The sequence below is a fragment of the Trichoderma virens genome (genome assembly GCF_000170995.1).
Source record: "Trichoderma virens Gv29-8 chromosome Unknown TRIVIscaffold_91, whole genome shotgun sequence".
Classification (NCBI taxonomy): domain Eukaryota; kingdom Fungi; phylum Ascomycota; class Sordariomycetes; order Hypocreales; family Hypocreaceae; genus Trichoderma; species Trichoderma virens.
In genome coordinates this window covers 275,622-298,455 of record NW_014013658.1, presented here as the reverse complement: position 1 = coordinate 298,455, position 22,834 = coordinate 275,622, and the positions used below count along the sequence as shown (strand labels likewise).

Genomic DNA, 22,834 nt, shown 5'->3' with positions numbered 1-22,834 from the left:
CCGTTTCCCAGGGCTTGCTTCCCGGCAGCCGCCGCTGCCCAATTGCAGGCCGCAGCGATGCTTGCATGCGACGGCTAAAGCCCTTTTCAACGATTTTTTCGTTTCTTATTCGGTTTTAGACAAATTCGCTCAACTAATACCTGCTTGACCGTCATCCCTTAGTAGTATCTCGCATCTGCAGCTTGCCTACCTAGTACGAAGTGCTACTTGCTTTATCCTATCCAATTGGGCCTCTCCTTTGCATCTCGTGTTTTTTTTTCTCTTTCCGTGTTTCTTTCTCGTCCCTTTTCTAGATTTGTCTTGATCTCGCCATTCTACCTTTTTTTCTTCCTCCAGCCAAGGACAGAAAGAACACTAATAGTAGTACCAACTACCTAGTCTAGATAGTACTAACAAATGCCTGTATCACTAATATCCTCGTCCACGTCCATTTCATCTCGACTCGACTCTATTGCCAGCCCAGAAACCCACATTAATGTCAGCTTTTCAGACTCCATTCACACAGCCCAGCATGCCGGGCCTGCCCTCCGTCACTTCCCCGTGTATCGACGTCCCAAGGCGGCAAAGTTCGTGATCAAGCGCCCGCCAACACGTGGGATTCTAGGGAACCCCCTTCACGTGGGCCCCCAATGGCCAGGAGCGCTGTTCCCACGGTTCGTTGCGGATTGATTGACGGAATCGCGCCAGGGGTCCATAATCATACTAAGAAATGAAAGACGTGGCTGATGCTTGGATGGCACGATGCTGGCTCGACTTGTTGCCCTGAGGTGGAGGGGACGAATACTATGGCTGGTTACCTTGGGCATCCACCTACCTAGAGGAGGTAGAGTAGCACGGCCTGAGAAGTAAGTAACACTGTATGAGCAGGAGACATTGACGCTGTCGTCATCATCACCATTGTCCGTGTACGGTATACACATAACACGCTCTCAGACGGTAAATGCGAATGTCACAGGATCATCTGGACGGCACGGAAGTTGGGATCGGCAATGAAAAAGTCCCCGTTTGCTGACCAAACGAAGCTCGGAGGTCAGACCTATGATTTTGATCTCGGGCCCGGCTTGACGGCTAAGGGTCTGCCGCTTTTTAGCTCTGGCAAGTCAATGGATAACTACCGGTTTCTTGGTGCTGAGAACTTAGTATTGTGGGTTGAGTGTGAAGCACAGTACTGCACTCCGTATGAGTACGAGTACGTCTCAACCTCTGCCAACCAAGTACAGCATGTCTCGCTACTGACCGTTATTTCTGCTATACCCTGGTTGTAGGCATTTCCAGTGTCATTTCTGAGAGTGGACCGGAACCAGTACCAGCGTACAATTCTGCTGTACAAGGGTCGCCTCTTCCAGGGAAACCCTACCCGGTAGTCACGCGATCCCGCGATAATTCGCTGCATAGAGTACATATGAGACCTTCATAGGTAGTCGACAGCATGCCGTCCACCGCGTCATTTGTTAAGCCCTGCTATCATAATTCAGCTGTGAGTCCTTGGATGGCCATTGGGTATTATTGGCATCGTAAAAATAGCTTCTCCTCTTTGTCCTAGCCAGGTTCCCGGTTCACATCGATACGAACTCGCGTGTCGGCGGTTTTATGAGCGTCATCTTCTAAATTAGAATGTGATGTGGATATGAAACAGACCGGCTCTTCTCTTGCTCACCAACTCACTACTGATACAACCCCGGAAAAGGCAATGTTGGGCATTATAGTTTGACGGTTGATTTCATGTATCCTAGCTAAGGCCCAACGCATCTATACCTAAAACACGCGCTTCTGAATTCACCTGTAACGCGACTCTAGACCACGTTTGGGCTCGTGAGATTGCTTGTACGAGTAGCCTTCTGCTTCGAGACGTCAATACAATCGAGATGCCCAGCTGCTAATTTCAACATTGCCCTCATTTCGCCGTTGCCGATATATGACGTCAAAGCAACCAGGCTGGTGGGCTGATGGATATCCATTAATTATATGGGTATTCAGGGGCCGATGCAGCCGGATTGCCAACTGCTCAAGCTTGGATTTGCCGTGTATGATGATCCCTAGCTCCTATTTGACGCTGCTGCAATGTCAATTGCAGGTGGATCGATTCAACGGAGGCACTGCTTTCCACCAAGACGCTGTCTCATGTCAACAGCATCCAGGTATATCATAGCCGTGGATGGACCCAGTTTATCCTAGGGCAAAACCAGACCGTGGTTAACACTCGCCGATAATTTCGAAGAGACACTTGTATGTAAAAGCCCTGATTAACGAGAACTCGCACCCCTAACGAGCTGAAGCCATTCATTGTAAGACGGTACAAACTCACATGCCCGAGCATTCCGCTCATTGCTCGGCAGCAAACATCTCGTGGCGAAAACTGTGGCACCAATGGAACCTCTTTCTGTTGGCAGGATCTCGCATCGTTATGCCGCGCAGATCCACACTCACATTAGTGGATATCTGGTGGGCGAGATTCGATTCGGTAGATGGGATCGACAGAGGCAAAACTCAGGAAATACTGTACCTGTCATCAGCTCCCAAGGTACCGACGTTGTGTGTCGTATCATCGATGGATCACATGTGCCTCGTCTGCTGAAGGATTGAAATTACGCTCTGCTCCAACGACAGCTGAACTGGTCCTCGTGGTGCTCCGACAAACCAACGACGGCAGCTGAAAATAGCGATAAATGACCAGCAGCTCTTGTGAATCGCCCTACTAGCCGAGGTTGCTGAAATGTCTCCAACAGCGGAGGACTGGCCTCCATCACAACGTGCTCCTCACTAGTAAAGACAGACATGTGGCGACAGCTCCCCCCAACGCTCACAAGCAACCCTTGCAACTTTCCATCACGAATAACCTGACACACATTCCGCAACTCAAGCAAAGAACAAGCCAACAAGTCGTCTCTGGGGGAGGCTATCCCCGCTTGCTCAACGTCAACCCCGCCAATGCATTCGAAATGATTGATCAAATAGCGTACCGGCATCTCATCTTAGTAGACACACACAAGAAACGGCTGGTGGCAGCACGGCGGAGCCGAACGGTAACATCGTCTCTCGCGAGGTGCGTCTCTGCGTCTCTGCTAACCCTGTTGCGATGCGGACTTCTCCACCTCCCGCGTACATGTCTGGACCTGGGGGATGCTACCTGAACGCCCGTTGGGACCAGAGGGGATTCGGGGGGAAGCATTTGCCACTCTGTTTTGTTTCACCTGAACCGGTCCGTCTCAGTCGTGAAGAGAAGCCCCCTCCTCGATAGCTGCGGACGAGAAGTGATAGCTTTGCCCAATACTATCTAAATAGGCTCCCCTCAGATGGCTTAGATCTACCAAGCATGGCATTGGCTTCACGTTAGGGCGTCTTACCCCAACATCAGTCGGTGCACGCGCACCTGGACACGGCACTCGACCGGCCGGATGATTGGACAGCGTCTCGCAGCGGCCTAAATTAAGCAAGAGAAACGGCGACAAAGAGCGGGCTAAGATGCTGGGGTAGAAGCATTTGGTGAGAAAAGGGCCAAACTCAATGCCGATCTTGTTCGTTCTTGTCGACTAGTTATAGACACAAAACTGCTTTTGATAGACTGCCACCGGAGCGTCGTAGTGCATCTGGCCGTTTTGCATCTTGGCTGCGACGTGCTCGCTTATCCCACGACTGGCTGGGTTTGTGATTGTAAAGCAAGAAGAGCGCGACTTTTGGGCTTCTACTCTGTACATACATGTACCCATACTAATGCAAACATTCTCACAAGACCAAGAAACTACTGTGCATGCCTACATGAAATAGCAGAGCAAAAGCAAACAAATCAAGTAAAACACCATGGAAAAACAAGGCAAAGAAGAGTGAGAAAAAGGCCCCTGCACCCGTCAAGTGACCGCAAGCCACCTCCGCAAATTCGCTCGTCCTGCCCAAAGGCCACACTCACCCGCTTCTACTACTGTAAGCCATCCTTCTCTCAACAGGTTCCTTGTACCGCCTCCCCATCCCATTCCCCCTTCCCGCTCGCCGCCAATTGGACGGAGCTTCATCCAACCTCCACCACCCCTTGGCCATCATGACACAGGCGCGCCGCATCTGCTAACTCGTCAGTCGATTGCCAGAAAGGCCTGAGCCACCAGTGAGAAGCCGCCAATCGTGCAGCATGGCTGGTCCTTTTCCCTTTGGGTTTGGGCGGGAGTTTGGGCGGGAGAGCGCCCGTCTTGCAACGTTCCTCGTGATCGCGTGCCTTTTGTGGGCAGACGAAGCTTCAGAGACTTTTGTTATTTCTCGCTCTCGCGCTCTCCCTCTTTTTTCATTCTCTTCTTCTTTTTTTTTGCTAGACAGGATTTTGACTCAGAATTGAAAAAAGAAAGACCATCAGCGCCAGCAGTCTTTTGCTTGCTTTTGCTTTTGGGTTGTTGCTTGTTCGCATTGCATTGGCTTCCAAGACCATCTGCCCCGTGCTGCAAAATAATAGCATCAGACCAGTTTACTCTCTCTTCCTCCATCTTCCATCCTTTGCACTCGTATCTGCTCCTCCAGACCCGCCCAATCCCCATCGTCCTCCACTGTCGTCTTTCTCGGCTGCATGACTTTCCAAGGGGTGTGAGCAAGGAGCAAAATCTGCGTCAGTCAAGGTGGTTATAATCGAGTATGTGTCTCCAATTTTGGAACCCGCCCCGTTGCTACCATAACACACACGCACACGCTCGGCATTTATATTTAGTGCTCGCCCATTCCACTACTCTCCAGATTTGCCCTTCATTCCCCTGTTACTCCGTATTGATCGTTTTCTTCCTCTCATAGGCCTTGCTGTCCCTGCATTCTGGAACTAGTCTGTGCGGGATTGCTCTTATACGAATCAATCCTGGCTGGGAGTAAGCTTACTCGAGAGAATTCATCGTTGGCTACCGAGTTCTATTGCCACAAAACCTTCTTACCGGCGGTTAATTGTTTAAATACGGCTCCGGAAGCTGCATATATACAGCAGTGATACTGGTGCGGTGCTGCCCAAACTTACTCGACAGTTGCCAAAAAACTACACAGGAACGCGCCCTGCACAATGTTCTACGAGACACTCTACGTCCATGATGCAAAGGCGGCAGCTCATCAGCCCATGCCGTATAGACACGCCCCCCAAAAGTCCTCCTCAGGCAAGCATGCCTCAAAGCCGCAGTCGCAGCGCCCCAAGGCGCTCGATGCAGATGACTTGACCAGGAGGCTGTACGTTGTGCTGGCCGAGCAAAAGGCCCATGCGGAGAAGAAGAAGCGCGCGAGGGCCGCCGTCGAGGCCGAACGAGAAGCAAACGCTGCAGCCGTGGCACGCAATGCCAACGCTTTGCATCCTGGCCGGTATGGAATTCCCTTGGGGCCAACAGTTGCGTCTACGCAGATACAGAAGCAAGAAGTCACGGCGGCTAAATCACATGTCAGAAATGCACCTCGAGACTCAAACGAACACCCGCCCAAGGCGGAGAAGCTGCACAAAGCTGGAGTGAAAAATTCTACCTCGTCTAGCAACAGGAATTCAGAGGATACGCCGCCGTCAAACTACCGTCATGTCCCGCAGGTTGCTGCGTCGCAGTTTGCCCGCACCACCACCACCGAGACGGTGACGGAGAAGCATCTCGTGCACAAGCTATCCCGGCAGGCCCTCAAGTTTCACATGCAAGGCCCCAATGCAATGGTGGCCTCGGACCTTGCGCCGTCCGATCAGAACAAAGCACTCCGAAGAGTGCAGAGCCTGAGAGAGAGGCAGTATGAGCGGAACCAATTTCAACACACCCACTCACTCGCCACCACCACCGAGGTTGACGAGAGGCCCGCGACCGCCGCCCCTCACACATTCCAAGAATATCTCAAATCTAAATGTCTAGAGGCCCTTGATGACCCGAACAAGGAAACGCGGAGGAGGAGTGTGGGTGCTATCCTCGGCATGATGGTATCGGCGGATGCCGAAGCCGCTGAAAAGTCCATGTCTTCATTGGACAATCAGTCCGATACCGTGCCGGTCAACCCTGACGAGCACCGCGTGGATTGGACCCAAAGTGACGAAGCTGCCATTCTTCTGCAGCAGAGGCAACAGCAACAGCAACAGCAACAACCATCACATAAGCAGCCGCAACCGCAAAAGAGCGCGGTTGGCCACGGCGTTTTGCGCAAAGCCGAATCAAAATGGGCTTTGCGGACAAAACTCGGTAGTTTCAGCAAGAAAGGCGACAGACTCTCCTCACCAACGGAGGAGAAAGACGCCGAGTCCTTCACCGAGACGCCCAAGTCTCCCACAAAGTCAGGAGGGCTCTTTGCGCGATTCAAGCGTTAGCCAAATGCAAAATGACGAATTATGCCCGACATGATGGGGTGAATGAACACGTACCTTGGATAATCTGATTGGATGACTTAATGATGAGGATGATATAATGCATAATATAGGGAAGAGGGGAATTTATACATTGATTATGGAGGGATGATGAGCCATTGTTGGAGAGGGGGTAGAGGAGACGAGCCGGAATATGCTGCAGGAGAGTCTTGTCGATGAACAATATTATACCCCAAAAACCATAGAGGCCATTCAGGCCTGTAGTCGTCAAGTTTTTCTTAATTTCTTCGTGTCTTCACCCTCCCTCTCCGGTAGCTTATTCGTGACGCCTGTCCTCAGCAAGTAGACGCTCGATAAGGGCCGTGTCTTGCTCAGCAATCTGTCGCTGCACAAACGCAGCGGCGTTATTCTTCTCGCCCGTCTCGTTCATGATGTGCAGTATCAGCTCAGTGTACTCTCGGATCGCCTCGCCGTCCTCGCCACTAGCTTTCCGCGCCCTTCGCAGAGCTGCCTTTCCGTTTTTGATGCCAATGTCGTGATTCCATGTGGCTTTACCACTATTCGCTGGAAGGCCCTTCATGAGTGAAGCAGGTATGGCCTTGGTGGCAGCGTCTGGGGCTTCCGGCGGAGGCTGGGTCGCGGCGTGGATCTCGAGGAGCTGGTTTGGGAGATTGGGATACTTGCTGAAGAGGAGCTGGAGCTTGTCCGAGGTTGCGAGGGCGCTGAAGGGGTTTGTTGGGTCGATGGAGCCAGCCGGAGGCATGTTTGCGCTTGCTGTTTGCGGCTCGCTTGAGGCTATGCTTGTCGACTTGGGCTCTTCTTTCGGGGGGTCTGGAGGATGGTTTTGCTGGTGGGCTTTGCTACATTGGACGGAGCAGCTGAAATCGCAGTTAGTATTAAATCATTGGTGTCTCTTGCCACCATCACGCTGCTTTCTCGTCTTTTGCGATAGGGTTATGATGGTCGAGGGGTGTGAAACGTACTAAGGAAGACGGCATCGCGAGCACTTGTATTTGCCAGGATTGCTTTCGCAAACGCCGCACAGGTTTGCGTTTGTCTTTTGTTTGGGCGGTCCCTGCGATGCTGCTTCCATCTCGCCGGTGTTGCTCTGGTACTGCTGAGTTGCGCCTGCTCGCGTGTCTGACACGTGCGTCTGCTGGTCGTTGAGGCTATTTCCGTTGGCAACAGCAGCCTTGTCTGAGGGAGCAGGAGAAGCAGAGTTCTTGTCAGCCTCGCCGAGAGCCTCTGACGCCATTGTTCGGATTTGACCGCTGTCGCAGCAGGGTTAATTTTTTTTTCTTCTGGACAAGCGCGTGCGTGTTTGCGCAGTGTGAGCGTTGAAATTTAGCGCCCCGCCAACCCGAACTTTTTTTCAAGCTTCAAGGTTGTTTGTCGTCAAGCCAAGCCTTTCTCTCGTCTGCTAGCAGCATCGACTTCAGACGATTACTGTACGAGTACTTGCACGGCTACAGGGGGATCCTGGCGCGAAGAAACATGTTCGCCAGGGCGAAAAATTTTGGTGGCCGTGCACCCTGGAGGTTGAATGCAAGTCAGACAGCATGCGAGCAACATCATTGGTGCAGTTGCGTCATGACAGACGGCGCTGAATCTTGCTAGCTGCTGGGATTCCTGCAAATGAGCATCTTCAGGCTGCCCCTTTTCGGAGTATCGCTAATACATAATACATGGAACTGCTATTCTAACCCTGTGATGTGGCGACAACGAGGTCAAGTTTTGCTGCTTGATACCTGCTCTCAATTGGTCGTCGGGATAACGACGGCATTGGTTCGTTCTACTATTGCAAGCGTGCATTTACAATGGTGCTCATTGTTCAATGCGAGCCTGCCATCCTGCTTAGAAGGACGCCACTTGGACGCCTCTGGCCTAACACCTCAATGCTAGGCACAAAGTATGTAGTGGCAAGGGAAGAATTAAAGCGAATTGTGATTGCTCTGTTGTTACCATATGTCTTGCCATGATTGTCACTTTGAGCATCCGGCCGACAGCCATGTCCTTTGGCTCGACTCGAAGCGACAGCCCGTAGGGCTACAATGCCGCGCCAAGGGAATAAGCTCCAGCTGGCAAGTCCTTAGACCTGGATTTTCTGGAGATGTACTTTGGTAGCCTCGAATAGCCTCGACTTGACGGCACAGTGCATAGGAGCGGGGGCGGCCAGTCCAAGACGCCACCGAATCACCACATGACGGCCATTGCCTGACTGCCTTGAACAAGCAAATGTCATTGCCGCGTGGACATTGCCCGGAGAGAGCGTGAGTGGCCCAGAGGCTGATGCAAATCATGCAACCGGCATTGCTTATCCCCATCTTTTGAATATCTGGGGCCGAAGCTCGGTAGAAGACTGACATCTGTCCCGCGTTTCCTCTACCTCGCCGCTGGAAGGATAGCGTGTCAATTGGAGGAGCTATCAAAGGCAATTGGAGCTGCGGCCGCAAATTGGAGCTTCGTAGCAGCCCGGCTATTATGCAGAGCTGCAAGAGTATCCATCCCCTGCCGCAAAAGGCGTCGCGTGACGCCGGTTCAGCTGCTCGTATGGTACCTTGGCCTGCTGGAGCTCTCACCGGCCGAAGGCTTGGAACGCGCTTGATGGTGGCCGAAGCGAATGGGAGGTGCCCGCCGCTATGCCATGCTAGCCCCTCAAGCTTTGGAGCGGAGAGCCAAAGGCTAAGGTAGCTAGCAATTAGCATCTTGGACGACGCCAATCTCGATGCCTGGGCTGCCAGAGGCAGTTGGAGCAGGCCAGGTGACTTGGGACAACTCGAGGCGGGGTTCTGGAACCAGGCGATTTGCGGGGTGGCGATCCCTCGATGTGTGCCCCAAAACTGGGGTTCTATCACCTCTCGTCGTCTTCTCTCGTGTCATGTCTGCGTTTCTCTGCATGCGGTACGGCACCAGGAGGTACTTGGTATAGCGCTTCGTAGTAGTACAAGTGGTTGGAGAGGTGGACGAAGCAGGGCGTCCGCAACCGGCAGCGGCCAATTCCAACAGCCAAAGGCTTGGTGCCTGAGGAAACAGAAGCACTCTACTGTACTTCTCTTCTCGACGTCCCCATATCTGTTCGTACCGTATTCAACTTGCCAACCTAAAAACCGTCTTGACTGACGGTGGCTGCTGAGCTAAGGTGGCGAGGCTTACTGGGCCCCGCGATGGTTGATTTGTTTGTCTGGGGCAAGCACTAGGCCATCTATAAGCGCACTTGTGCCGTCGCTGCGGTGCCCCAAGATTCCTGACGGCGCCTCGTCAAGGTGAAGATGATCGTCGATGGATATTTCAGGTTGGTTTTAGTTTTGGGCTTTGGCTGTGTTGGCTGTTAGGGCGCAATTCCAGCCGCACCTCCAAAGTTTCTGCCCGCCCCTCCAGAGGGAAGCTCAAGCGCAACGACTGCCGGGATCAACCTGTAGGGTCGGGTACTAATTCACACAGTACAAGTACGGGGCTGTACAAGCACGGCTAAGCTGCCAGGATCCTCTCGCAGGCCCAGAAGCACGCAGGCACGGGCAGACCAGGCACGAAATGTACCTGCGGGTACTGGTGCCATTCCCACTAATGCAGGTCGCTGGAAGGGGCCGGAAAATCACCAGATTGGCTCTCCGGCACCTGTTGAAAGAATCAGTCCTTTACGGGCTATGTACTGATGGAATTGATACGAGAGGGAGCAACACATGCTAAAATCTAGGTAGACATGAAATAGTTGAAGAGATGGTTGTTGTATGCTTACATATACCTGGTAATAGTATCTACCTAGTACCTTAGTAGCTAACATGCGTCGTGGTGTTGGCGTACTCTCCACCAGTATCAAGACAAACATCCAGCAAACCAGGAGGATGCGGGAGCCGAGACAGGGACCTCATGGTCTGCATGTGCCATGCTCCAACCAAGCGGGAGTGGCAGAGAGCAAACGGCTGCAGAGCAGAGACGACACGAGATGAGAGGAGCTTATACAGAGTGCGAGCACCCTCGTACGTCGTTGTGAGTCAATGGCGCTGGCGTGTTGGACTACGGAAGTAGTCAAGACAATCAATCAATCAATCAATCGTACGAGAGCAGTGCCAGCCTTTTTCTTCAGCGTAAGGTTCTCTTTAGGTCGTTTATTAGGCCTGGTTTGGATGCTAGCAGGGAGCCGATGTTAGTGGTTTCCGTATTACATGGATGGTACTTCTGGCTGGCAGCATCTCAAATCTCAGATCAGACAGAATACTGCACTCCATTCATTTGAGTCTCCATGAACGGCCTCTAACAGGCCGGGCATCGAGAACTCTGCTCTTCAATTGCCAAAGGGGTAAATCGCCGACTCCATAAAATGCAGCAAATTGCTATAAAAAATCTTACCCAAGCCTGCACTAAGGATTACTACATGCTCCGTACCTTGTCGTGCTTGTCTTGGCTCTGCACCCTCAGAGAAACCCCCGTCTGTTCCTGGGGCGAGGAGCCAGAGCCACGACTAAAATAACCGCAAGGCGAGAATTGCATTGCCCTAATGGGCTGTAGTGGCAGCTTCAGGTTGCCTAGATGCAACTGTTCGTCCGCATCAGCAGTCGGGGATGCCGGCGTCAAGCGGGCGGCATCGATGATTGCGAGCTAGGATCGATCATGTCCAAAGCAGCAGCTCTGAGAGGCACAGCAAGGCCGCAAATACCTGTTTAGACGACTGCCGAGGAATTCCGAAAATAAATGAAAAAAAAAAAAAAAAAAAAAAAACCACCTCGGTACGGAGTACTGTAGAAGAACTCGTCGCCACCCTTGCGCTTATATACGAGTATTGCGAAATATACGTGGAGATTTTCCCTGTACACGCGTGTTGGCGTGCACCTGGTTAAATGTCGATCTTGCGACTCCGAATGTACAAGTAGCTGGTCCCGTGCTCATGCCATGGGCGAATCGACTTACATGTACTTACATCCGATGCGGCGATACTCGTACATGTACGAATCGCCATGGCCCTCTTTTTTCTTCTTTCCCATGAGGCACTTGCGCATGCTCCCCACTTTGCACCATCCAAAACCAGAGCCAGGGGGAGCCATGGCTGCAGAAGCTTGCAATATTGGCATCGAATGGGGCCTGAGTACTCCATACAGACGAGAAGCGAGAGTTGTGGGCAAGCGACTTGTAACAGGTACGAGTCCGGATGGGGCACCGGCGTTTAGATTCCTGGTAGGGAAATTGACATGCAGCCCGAATCTCACAAGCGAAGGAAAAAAGAACGACGGCTTGTGCATGACCAGGCCGACAAGACGATGGATATCAAGCAGGTCTCAACATGGCATCCCAGGCTCTGGCTGTGTCACGTCGTACAGGAGCCCGTCAGAGCTACTAATGCTCGGCACTTGAGTCCTCCTCCTCCAAAAGCGGCTCCAAGACAGACTGTCTAAAGAAAAAAACACTCGTCTTCTCCTGTCTAACAGGTTGGATCACATCACACCACATGCACGACATCCCGCAGCCCATCTCCTCACTGTGAGATGCAAACTAAGGCCTGGGCACTCCCCTTTCTCCCCAATCCAATGCAGCGCCCATTCAGCTTTTGTGCAGGCCCGGTTCCACGGCCACCTCGGGCCGCCACCTGGTCCAACCCACATCGACTGCCCTAGGCCCCATCGTCATCTCCAGAGGCCTTGCCTGGGCAGGATGAGGTGCCGGAATGCTGCGAGGGAAGAGAGCCTGAGCAGTGCCGAGGGCTCGATGCAGGCAAACAACGACTGCGATTGGTCCTCGCGGCTTTGCTTCGCCCATCTAGTCGGCCTCGATGGTTCACTTGGTGGCCTCTTTTACTCCTCTCTGGCCTCGCCTGCTGGCACCACCTCCATCATCCGACAAAATCTGCGCGCGCGGGTGCTTTGTGCCAGAGCCCTCCCTCCAACCCATGATGAATCCACCACCCATCCATCCACTTCCCCCCTGTTAGCTTGCCTGGCTCTCTCCGTTCCAAAGTGTTAGCGCTACGAGTCTTGGTCCTCTGCTCTGACGACGGAAGAGGGGTGAGTGCAGAGGCAGAGACGCTGAGGAAAGATGGGAAAAGCATAATTGCGGCGCCAGCTCCTCTTTGCAAGCCTCTGCGGACGCCATCGTCGGCCGTCGTCAAGCTTCTCCATATTGCGAGACGACTTCTGCAATTACATGCTTCCCCTCTCTGGGAGCATCTCCACTCTCCCAGCGACGGCCAGCCTATCCGGATCGCCTAGTCCGGTATTTGCTTTTAATTCACACGGTACGGCCAAGTACTCCGTGGGCGCTGTTGGAGTTTCTCGAGCCTGAGCCTCTGAAATTAACCTCCAGCTTGTGGTAGTGGTATCCGTCTCGAGTCAAAGCTGAGAGGGCCGGACAACTTTGCGTCTTTGTACATGTCAAGTGCGCCCAGTACAGCCAAGTACCTGCTTTCTGCGCTGTACTCACACTCTTTGCTGCTTTGTGGTTTGTCCAGCATCCTTTCAATCTTTGTATAAGACCGCAGCAGCAGCATCGTCCTCGGCATTCTTGCACCAGTCCAGTAGACGATAAATACTAGTCACGGTAGAACTGAACTTTGCACAGAACCCATGCAGCCCACCCATCAAATCTCATCAAAATTCTTGCTCCTGGCTCCCTGCATCTGCCGCAATTCCCCTTGTGCAGCAAATGCAACGGTACCTGGCAGTTCGTACTTGTTCCAGCGCGTGCCCCGTGCGTTTGGCGGCGCCCAGGGGCCCCCTAGCGCTCAAACCCCCCTCTGCGCAGCGCTCTGCAGTGCTGCTGCGACCCCCCTCCCCGAAAGTGCGCCCCAAGCGGTCGCTGGCTAAAGCTAGACCTGCAGAGGTACTTCGGGGTACTCCGGACCCCATAAAGTTACAGCGGCCGTCCTCGTCCACGCCACTGACTGCTGGGGGAGTCGGCTCTCCACTGGTTGAAAACGTCGACACTTGCGCCGGCTTCTGTCGCGAAGCTCTTGACCTTCCCCCACCTGCCCTACGAACCGCGACGTCCTCAAAGCTCAAGTGACTCGACTTTTGCCTTTTGCCGCATCCCGAATCTCTTCCTCTTCAACTCTCGTCACCCAACCCTCGATCCGCCGCGAGAACCGCCATCGCCCCGATTGTTCGTGCTTTGTTCGTGCTCGTGCTCGCACTTTGTCTCTCGCCCGCAGAGCAGCTCACAAGTACAGACAGCTTTTGCGCTGGCGTCGTGCGTTGTCAGCCGTCGCTGCGCTTGGATTGGCGAGTCCCGGGGCCTCTAGCAGGAGAATCATGGGCCTCGACTGGCACAAGGCGCTTCTCCAGCTCTAGCAACGCAACACCATTACCTCCCCTTCATCTGCCGTCGCTCGCCATTTCCAGCGGCTGCGGATGCGTGCAAGGCCGGAGCACATCTCGCCTGGTTCCCTCCTTACAGCCACAATCCCTGCCTCCCATCGTCTTACGCTCTCGTCTCTTCTCTCTTGTCTCGTTTCTCTTTTCGGGTTCTGGTTTAGACGCGCCGGCTTAGAAGTTGCTATACCCTCGGATATCGTCCCTCTCCTCCCGCTTCCTCTCGCCTTCTTTTAATCAATCGACCGCCCAACGTCACTGCGGCACCCAACCAGAACCACCACTGCCGCGACACCACGGACACACGGCAGACTTTCGCCACCAAAAAACCCTTCATCGGCCTGTCGCGTCCATCCAGTCATCTCGTCCTGGCCGTCTCTTTTTTCCCACCTTTTAGAGCTTCTTTCTCTTTTGATTCCCCACATAGACCGTACCTGACTTTGTTACTGGTGAGTGGAATGTTCTTTGAGCCTCAGCTGGCATCGAACCAGTCCCAACGCCCCCCGCAACTCTACGCACCTGCGGCAACCTAAGCGGCTGCAAAGGGCCTCGTCGCTCAGATCGGAATCATCCCTGAGGCGAACAGCCCCATCATTGCGCGCCTCTCTTTTTTTGCATCTGCTGGCTGCCCGAATTACATCATTCGCCGAGTTTCGGTGCTGTGGTCGTTCGAGACATCTCGCCATGCCTGCATGGGTTGGGCTTATCTGAGTTTTGGATCGATGCGCTAACAGCCCGGCAGTTTACTTTCTTCTTTTTCGAATTTCTTCTCCAAGAGCCATCCATCTTCTAAACTCGCAATCCTTCGGACCTCCTCCCTCTCGGATCTACATTCTCTTGGTTGGCATTTTTGCCCAGAAGACCTCACGTGCTGAATCACTCCGACTGATACCCCGACTCTTTCCGCTCTACCTCGCCATCTGGGCATTGGACTGCCTCCCACCAATATCGATATCTTGCATTCTTTATCCTTGGGGAAGAAATAAGAATAAGCATACAAAGAAAGAAAGAAAAAAAGTCTTGGTACTTGGTCGAAACACCTGAAGATTCGAACAGTGCCGCCTTTCTCGATCGATCATGAGTTCAAGCTCAGTCAAGAACGGATCATCGTCGAGGTTGACCCAGGCGCCATCCAACCAGTCTCTGCTGCTGGAAAAGGTGAATGCTAGGACATCAACTCCAGATTCCGAAGCGCTAGCAAGCTCTGAAGACGAAGGTGACCACCGTCACGAAGCATCTCAAACTCTTGCGCAGCCCGTGAAGCCAGTTCGCCGGGCCTCTTGGTTGAACGACACGTCTGCACCTCTCGCCCGACCTCGGAAGGGATCATTTGCAAGCAATTCAATGTCCCCCACCACTTCACACCCCAGCACCCCATCCATCGAAACCGGGGCGGGCGCTTGGGGTTCTCATTCCACTTCTTCAGTCATGGCCCGCGCCCCGGGCTCAAACTTCCCATGGGGAACTGGCATCTGGAATAACGATCGTAAGGATCCGCCAGCGAGACTCAGTGAAGTTCTCCCATCTCCCACTTCGACGGTGCCTCCCGGAGCAGGAAACAACTCTTTCTTTGGGCCAGATCCTACCGGTCTAACGCCAGTTTCCTCGGCCACTCGCGAGCCAGGCACCAACTCGCAGATTCCTTTTCCTATTCCGCTCCACCCTACGCCTAAAACCTACCGCTCGCAGTCGTATTCTGCTGGACAGCTTGACCCTGAAATGTCCCCTGGCTCTGGAATGAGCTCTTCCACAGTCATTGGCCGAGCCCGCTACCCAACTCTCCAACACCGCCCTTCACGGCCTAGCATGCTGAGTGAGATGGCGAGTGACGGAACCATGCTCGGAAAAGTCAAGGAGGTGGAAGATGACGATGACGAGAACTCTTCGGAGTCGCTTCAAGGCTCGTTCCACCAGAGCGCCGAGTCCAAGACCATTGAGATGCTTGCGCGAGAGAATGCCATGCTCAGGCAGCAACAGCAGCAGCAGCAACAGCAGCAGCAACAACAGCAGCAGCAGCAGCAGCAATATGGTTCCAGAATTCGACAACGTGGCGCCCCTGGATCTTACCATGGCAACGGATACCCTCTTCGAGAGTATGTTCCCGAGGAAGGAGAATATGCTATCGATGAGCTCGACGAAACAAATGACGGCGAAGCCATAGCCAGACGAGCTACCGACCGGAGAATGAGCGAGTTTGGTACCACAGGGCCATATCGCGGCCCTCTGGGTTTTGATCAACGCAAAGAAGTGCCCTCCTTGAAAAAGGCTCTTTGGTCCAGCTCCCCGGGCTTCTTTGCAAATGACTTTTCTCAGAGTAGACGCCACTCCTTCGCCAACATGCCAACACGACAGGGATCCATCAGCTCGATTGCTGATTCTGTGGCTACGTTGGAGGCCCCCAATCCTGATAATCAGCTCAACCAGGGCTATCCGTCAGGCTATCCAGACAACGCGGCCTTTGGAAGCTCGAGCAATGGTAAGTCTCTAGCTGAAACGATTGAGAGGTATAGCAGCAATACTGACAAATTTTCTTGCAGCCAATTTCTTCCCCGGAAGTGGCAATATGGCGAGCTCTATCCCCTCGGCATTTGGCAATCCGTACATGTCCCAGTACGGAATGCATAACCAGTTTTCTAATCGGCCACCGTCCCCTCATCGTAGCGTGTACAGCGTGGGCCAGCCAAGACACAACCAGCTTTTGCATGTCGTCCTATTCAAGTGTGCTAGGGCAGACGTGTTTTACATCCAAGAAGGGACTGGGCTCACCGTCAAGCCTGGTGACTTGGTCATTGTAGAGGCTGATCGAGGCACCGACCTGGGAACTGTTGCACGCGACAACGTTGATTGGCAGACGGCCAAGGAGCTCAAGGAGCATTATGCAGAGGAGCAATACAAGTGGTTGATGATGTATTCCCAAAACGCAGCTGCAGCGCAGGAAGGCTCGGGTGCCGGTCTCTTGGCTTCATCTAACGGCCTTCAGGGCAGCGCCATTGGCGGAATGGGACCGCCGAATCAACACCACATGCAAGAGCCAAGTGCCGGTGAGCTTCGTCCAAAGCTCATCAAGCGGCTTGCTCAGAACCACGAAATCCATTCTCTGCGGGACAAAGAAGGCCAAGAGGCCAAGGCAAAGAGAGTGTGCATGCAAAAGGTCAAGGAGCATGGCCTTAACATGGAGATTCTTGACGCCGAATTCCAAATGTAAGTTGCAGTTTGTTTCATGGTGGCAATGGCATGTGAACTGACCGAATCACTAGGGACTGGAAGAAGTTGACCTTTTACTACTTTGCTGATTCTTACATTAATTTCAACTCACTTGTCACCGACCTCTTCAAGATTTACAAGACGCGCATCTGGATGTCTGCCATCAACCCAGCCTCATTTGCTAGTCCTACTCTGGGAATCCAGGCTCCCAGCGGCGTTGGACCAGGCGCTGTTGGCGTTGGCCGTGGTGCAAATGCAAATGAGCGTCGCCAGAATCCAGTCTCGCAACAAGAACAACAGTCACAGGCTTTTGCTGGTGCCGCGCAAGCTCGGGGATTGCGATCTGGCTATACTCAGCCTCCGTTGTCTGCAGACAGGCAAGCCCCTTCGGCCACCGGATTCCCACCCTCCAACTACGCTTATGGATCTGCTGGTGCCTTTGGAAATGCACGAATGAATGGTGGTGCCTATACCTTGGGCATCAACCAGGGCGTTGATCCCTTTGCCAACGCCGGATTCCCTCAGTCGGGTGATCTGCAATCGATCCGCCAAAGATTTCCCACCTCACAAACCATGCCGTCTCCTGGACCGCACTCCCAGGGCGTGACTGCAATCTCACCCCCCAACGAATGGACGGCTAGCTTCCAAGGTCTTTCGCTCAACACTCACTAAATCTAGGACGGCAGAAAATTGGACGAATTATAGCATGATTAGACTACAACACTCGTTTTCTTTTTTTGGGCGCGCCGATTGCTACACTCTTAAAGGATATTGAACGATAATGAAAGAACAAAAGAAGACAAAATATTTCTTTTTGCAGTATGCCTATCATCAGTTTTTATTTCTTTTCCTCTGGCGGTGGCCAATCTGGAGACCACACGGGCGAAACCGAGTTCGTGCTGGAAAGGAGTCCCAGGGCAGGCTCCTCCCCCACTGTCGTTACCTTTTGAACATCTTTTTTGCTATATACACACATATATATACATATTATCCCTCTATGACTCTGGTACGGATTACGGGTTTGGCTACTGGACATGCGAGATCGAAGAATGGAGAATGGGTATGGTTTTGCTTTCGCTTCCATCGGCTGAGAATATAGACAGAGAGACCTGAGTTAACGCATGCATGCTGTAACTAATACACAATCAAAAAAGGGAACGGATTGGGTATGGCTAATGTCATGTACGACAAGAAACTTTTGATTTTTGTTTTCTTTTCTTGATGCTTTCTCTTTTGTCGCTCTCTCTCGACAAATCTTATTCTTTTTATTAGTATTTTACTTTTATTCTACAGAATGTGGACTGCATTAGTACTTGTTTGTTATTTTGGGTTTGGGGATTTTATTTTCGAGACAAAATATTATCATCTTGACACTAAATTGACAGTTGAATGGCATCATATTATTTATCTGAAGACTCTGGGGATCAGATCGCGTGCATGACCTGTAGTTTCTTTGACCGCCTAGTGGCAGAAATGTAAACAGCATCGAGGAGGAGTTTAAGGAGCGTGAATCTCATCACCGGAACTTACTCGTCCTTTTTATTTGCGGCCCCTTGATAAGAAGCATGTTTAGAGAGATTACTTTCTCGCTATTTGGACGATTTAGTACCTTGATAGGTACCTTTTGTGAACAGACTCTACAAGATAAGATACATCGTCATGTGGCTCTTGCCGGCAATAGCTGGGCAGGCCTTGACAGGAGGAAAGAGCGACGTCGGTGTCTAACCACCGGTGCGTTTCAATCTTTGAGACATTTTTCCTTCTCTTTCACCAGATCTCACCTTCTTCCAAGTCATTCGCAAGATTCAGCCTCAATCGTGTTGAATTGCAGCCTTTGTTCCTTCATTGTTGTGCACTTCTTTATCTCGTGCGAATATGCCGACGAGGACCCGGAAGAGAAAGGCATCGGAAGAAGGTAAGTCGCTATTAGAAGGCTTGTGGTGTTCAATACTGCACATATATAGCTAATTCTTCTGTCCTCAGAGGGAGCTGAAGTGGGGGAAGTTGCTCAGCCTGCGAAAAAGACTGCTCGTGCCACGCAGAAGAAGCCCAGAGTCAATCAAGAACAATCATCTAAAGGAGGAGACTCTTCGAAGAGAGTGCGAGCAGGGCCTAGGTAAGACGGTAGCTTGATATGTACGAGTTAGATTGATATTAACTGATGCAAGCAGCAATTCGGCAGCCGGCAACGCTTCGAAGAAGTCAAAGTCGGCTTCGTCTTCCTCAAGGAGCGTAAAAAACGAGATTCGTCGAAACGCAGACGAATTGATCCATATGATAGAGGATCGGTACTACAATACTCCTAGGTGAGTTTCCCTAGTACACTTGCTTTGAGCATTCTTTGGTGCTGACGGGGATTTTTATTCACAGATCTGGCACTATTGGAAGCATTTCACTACGCTCCAATATTACTACCACTCTCCAGGATGACCTCGGTACACAGAACATAGTGTATCAAAAGTCGCATAATTGTATCAAAGCCTTACAGGGTACAATTGCTGAGTACGAGGTGACCACTCGAGACTTGGTAAATATCAGCAAGCCAACTGAAGGAGCCCAGTGGGAACAAGACGCAAAGGATGTGGCAAAGGTGGACAAGAAGGCAATGGAAATTTTGATCCAGACACTGAATGGTTTGATCATTTCTGGAGGACATGCTAACTCACTTCGTTCACCACCACGCTCTGGTGATGATATCGAACAGGCAGCTTGGCGGTGGGTAGAAGGTGGCATTCCGCACACAGATGATACATGGGGATCAAGCGCACGAGAAACTTTGAAGGCTTTTTCAGGAATTGCGAAACTTCTTTTGTAATCTGAAGCAATAAATGGGAACATGTAAGACGTATATGTGGTGATTTACCGCGAGAATTAGTCTGGTAGCAAACGTCTATAGAAAGAATCCCATATGATCGAAAGCTCAACACTGTGATTAGGTACCTGAGTACTCCTTGGCTCCACATCCTCACCTTGTGAATCTACGGTGAGTTCTCATGCTCACCTAGATGACTCAGCACTTCACCATAGCTTATATTTCCACCAAAAAATGGGCACGAGGGCTCTGAGGGGCAAGTCCTATAGCGCTAGCGCCATAATAGGTCTAGCGCATCGCTTAACCCACAAACAGGCCCTTGAATTTTCAATGTCGCTTTGGGTTTTGCAGCCTCCTCCTCCGAAATTTTGACATCCTCTTGATCAACCACCTTCAACTAACCCTCGGCAGGAAATTTTCTGACCTCAAGCCGGTTCGTCCTCTCCCCTCCCCTTGAACAACATCAATTTTTTTATCTCCCATTGAGTAAAAGAAGAGGAAGAAGAAGGGCATTTCGCAAAAGCTAACATTGTCATCGTCGTCGCCGCCGCACAGCCAAAATGGGTGCCCTCAAGTATGTCGAAGAGCTCCAGAAGAAGAAGCAGTCCGACCTGGTCCGCTTCCTTCTCCGCGTGCGCTGCTGGGAAGTACGTTGCCACTCCGAATAGCTATACACACACAAAATCCCGAGACGACGAAAGACGTTCTCTTTGTGGACTTGGGGGCTTGGATTTGAGGTCGAGGCAGTTTTGGGAAAGACTCTGATGGTCTAAAATTTTTCTCTACTCTCTTTTCTGTCCCTCCGTCTTTGGGATGGATCTTGTGTTGAAAGTTTTTTTCTTGAAACCGAAAAAAACTTTTGCACTGGCTGTGTCTTGTTGCCTGGAAAATGGCAATGGACCACAGAAAAGAGAGCAGAAAAAAACTAGACATCTCTTCGTCCCTTGCTGCTAACACCTACACTCCCTCCCTGTCTTTGCTATACACTCGTTGAACATATGCTGAGAGTGCATCAATATAGTACCGTCAATTGAACGTTATCCACCGCGCCTCCCGCCCTTCGCGCCCCGACAAGGCCCGCCGTCTCGGCTACAAGGCCAAGCAGGGCTACGTTATCTACCGCGTGCGTGTCCGCCGTGGTGGCCGCAAGCGCCCTGCCCCCAAGGGTGCCACCTATGGTTCGTTTTATCCTCAATTCTCTCTTCTTTTTGACGACCCTTTGTACTGACCGGGACCGCGATCAACAGGCAAGCCCACCAACCAGGGTATCAACCAGCTCAAGTACCAGCGCTCCCTCAAGGCCACCGCCGAGGAGCGTGTCGGCCGCCGCTGCGCCAACTTGCGCGTCCTCAACTCGTACTGGGTCAACCAAGACTCCACCTACAAGTACTACGAGGTCATCCTGGTCGACCCCAGCCACAAGGCCATCCGCATCGACCCCCGCATCAACTGGATCGTCAACCCCGTCCACAAGCACCGCGAGGCCCGCGGCCTCACTGCTACCGGCAAGCGCTCCCGTGGTCTCAACAAGGGCCACCGCTACAACAAGACCACTGCCGGCCGCAGAAAGACCTGGAAGAGACACAACACCCTGTCCCTGTGGCGCTACAGGTAAACGCTCTCTGCTGGAAAGCGGAAGCGTTGACGGCAGCAGCCGCCGAGGAGGCGTCGTGGCGGTGTTCCTGGATGTCCTTCTGGGGGTGTTTCGCGCGAGTCCTTTGGTGTCTTCTTTATTTGCAGCATTCACTTCTCGTTCGGAGCTTTGCTCGCAGAAAAGGATCGGCGTGTCTTGAAGACGGAAAGGGGGAGGGGAGTGTGATGAAGAAAAAAAAAAGGCCCAAGAGATGCTTCTTTGGTAGTTTTTAAAATGGAAATGGCATGACACTTTCCGATAATAACTCGGAACTGCGATGATATCTCTTTATTTTCTTTTTCCTTATGTAGAAAACAATTGTGACACTTGAGCGTTCATCATCCGTGTGTGCCCGCCTCAGCCCTCAGACAAGTGTTGCCGTATACGCATCATCAATCCTCATGTCCCCTCTCGTATCGTAGCAAAGCACATATACATATCACAGTCCACGACGAAAAGGAAAATCACATTCAATCCCAAACTCCATGTCAGTTTGAAGAAGAAGAAGAAAAAAAGCAAACGAAATCTTATCTCTAAGTACAGTTTCAGAAGCGAGGACCCAACCTTATAAAGACCCCCCAAGGCACGAAAAAGCCCAAAACACAGCCCATCCAGAAAGCTGCTCCTCAGCCTTCCCATCCCCTCAAATCAACCAAGGGTAAAGCAAAGAAGCTTTAACTGGTTTCGATTCCATCTGGTTTGCTCTCTCCCTCACATCATACAAGCAAGCACCGCAAAACCCGCAGATATTTTTTTCGAAGAGACGAAAAGGAAAAAGGCACAACAACAAAAGAAGAAGATAAAAGAGGAAATTATCCAGCTACCCCAGTTCTACGCAAATTCGCGACATTACCACTTCATTTCGCCCCAAAACCACACCATTTTGCCATGGTCTTTTTCTTCCCACCCTAGCCTTATGAAGCTCCAATGTATAGACTCCGCCGTGCAGATGGATAGTCAGCTACCTCCAGTAAGATTGGAGAGCCGACTCCATGCAGTCAATCAGAAATACAGGCCCCATTGGAAGACCCAGCAGGGTCCCCAAGTGTGACATATAGGATCGTAGGCTCTGGACGTGTAAAATGGTTCTCTGTCGTGATAAATGACCATTCTTGATCGTAGAACTGCGAATCGTGAAAGAAGAAGAAAGCACATCAAATGACAATTGAAGAATCGAAGATAAGAAGAAATAGAAAAGATTTGTTGCCGACGCCAATATGGGTAATGGCGGGACGATCCAAGTACAGATACAGACGAGGTTTTGGGCGAGAGCTTGCCTTTGCTATAATCTCAGCTCAACGCAGCTTAAGAGTGCCGGATGGTACGAACCCAGAAGCCCTTTTCGACCCGTGTTTTTTTTTTTTTTTGGTTTGTTTTGTTCATAATACACACACAAAGCATTTGTGGAAATGCCGTGTTTCTCAGATCTGTAGTTGGCCGTTTCTGAAGAAATATCGCGTCCAGACTTTATGGGCTAGTGAAACAGGAGGAGAAAGAAACGTGAATTGAAATAGAAATGTCATCATCATGGCAGTGTCATCACCATGCCGCATGAAGTCGTATTCCTCTGAATGGCCGTGAATGAATAAAAAGGGTTAAAAAAAAGCACAAGC

At 51.7% G+C, this 22,834-nt stretch overlaps 7 protein-coding genes across 7 annotated transcripts; 5 read left to right on the top strand and 2 right to left on the bottom strand.

The window, feature by feature from the left end:
- Positions 1–741: 741 nt before the first annotated feature.
- Positions 742–1,608, top strand: TRIVIDRAFT_65274 (uncharacterized protein; the record flags this gene model as incomplete). Its single annotated transcript, XM_014094630.1, has 4 exons — positions 742–845; positions 956–1,214; positions 1,418–1,477; positions 1,525–1,608. The coding sequence occupies 4 exons, from the start codon at positions 742–744 to the stop codon at positions 1,606–1,608; spliced, it is 507 nt and encodes a 168-aa protein (XP_013950105.1).
- A 3,412-nt stretch (positions 1,609–5,020) lies between these two features.
- TRIVIDRAFT_210891 (uncharacterized protein) lies at positions 5,021–6,575 on the top strand (the record flags this gene model as incomplete). The annotated part of the gene is made up of 1 exon (XM_014094629.1): positions 5,021–6,575. The coding sequence occupies one exon, from the start codon at positions 5,021–5,023 to the stop codon at positions 6,278–6,280; it is 1,260 nt and encodes a 419-aa protein (XP_013950104.1).
- An 18-nt stretch (positions 6,576–6,593) lies between these two features.
- TRIVIDRAFT_164160 (uncharacterized protein) lies at positions 6,594–7,370 on the bottom strand (the record flags this gene model as incomplete). Its single annotated transcript, XM_014094628.1, has 3 exons — positions 6,594–7,047; positions 7,087–7,155; positions 7,261–7,370. The coding sequence occupies 3 exons, from the start codon at positions 7,368–7,370 to the stop codon at positions 6,594–6,596; spliced, it is 633 nt and encodes a 210-aa protein (XP_013950103.1).
- A 3,133-nt stretch (positions 7,371–10,503) lies between these two features.
- Positions 10,504–11,316, bottom strand: TRIVIDRAFT_65277 (uncharacterized protein; the record flags this gene model as incomplete). Its single annotated transcript, XM_014094627.1, has 4 exons — positions 10,504–10,608; positions 10,661–10,873; positions 11,013–11,080; positions 11,193–11,316. The coding sequence occupies 4 exons, from the start codon at positions 11,314–11,316 to the stop codon at positions 10,504–10,506; spliced, it is 510 nt and encodes a 169-aa protein (XP_013950102.1).
- A 3,333-nt stretch (positions 11,317–14,649) lies between these two features.
- TRIVIDRAFT_87628 (uncharacterized protein) lies at positions 14,650–17,984 on the top strand (the record flags this gene model as incomplete). The annotated part of the gene is made up of 3 exons (XM_014094626.1): positions 14,650–16,048; positions 16,110–16,773; positions 16,830–17,984. 3 exons carry the CDS (start codon positions 14,650–14,652, stop codon positions 17,446–17,448), a joined length of 2,682 nt encoding a protein of 893 aa, XP_013950101.1.
- An 874-nt stretch (positions 17,985–18,858) lies between these two features.
- Positions 18,859–19,623, top strand: TRIVIDRAFT_217113 (uncharacterized protein; the record flags this gene model as incomplete). Its single annotated transcript, XM_014094625.1, has 2 exons — positions 18,859–19,082; positions 19,147–19,623. 2 exons carry the CDS (start codon positions 19,051–19,053, stop codon positions 19,589–19,591), a joined length of 477 nt encoding a protein of 158 aa, XP_013950100.1.
- A 329-nt stretch (positions 19,624–19,952) lies between these two features.
- On the top strand, positions 19,953–21,558 carry TRIVIDRAFT_217112 (uncharacterized protein; the record flags this gene model as incomplete). Its single annotated transcript, XM_014094624.1, has 4 exons — positions 19,953–20,021; positions 20,144–20,235; positions 20,610–20,766; positions 20,836–21,558. 3 exons carry the CDS (start codon positions 20,149–20,151, stop codon positions 21,201–21,203), a joined length of 612 nt encoding a protein of 203 aa, XP_013950099.1.
- Between the last annotated feature and the right edge of the window lie 1,276 nt (positions 21,559–22,834).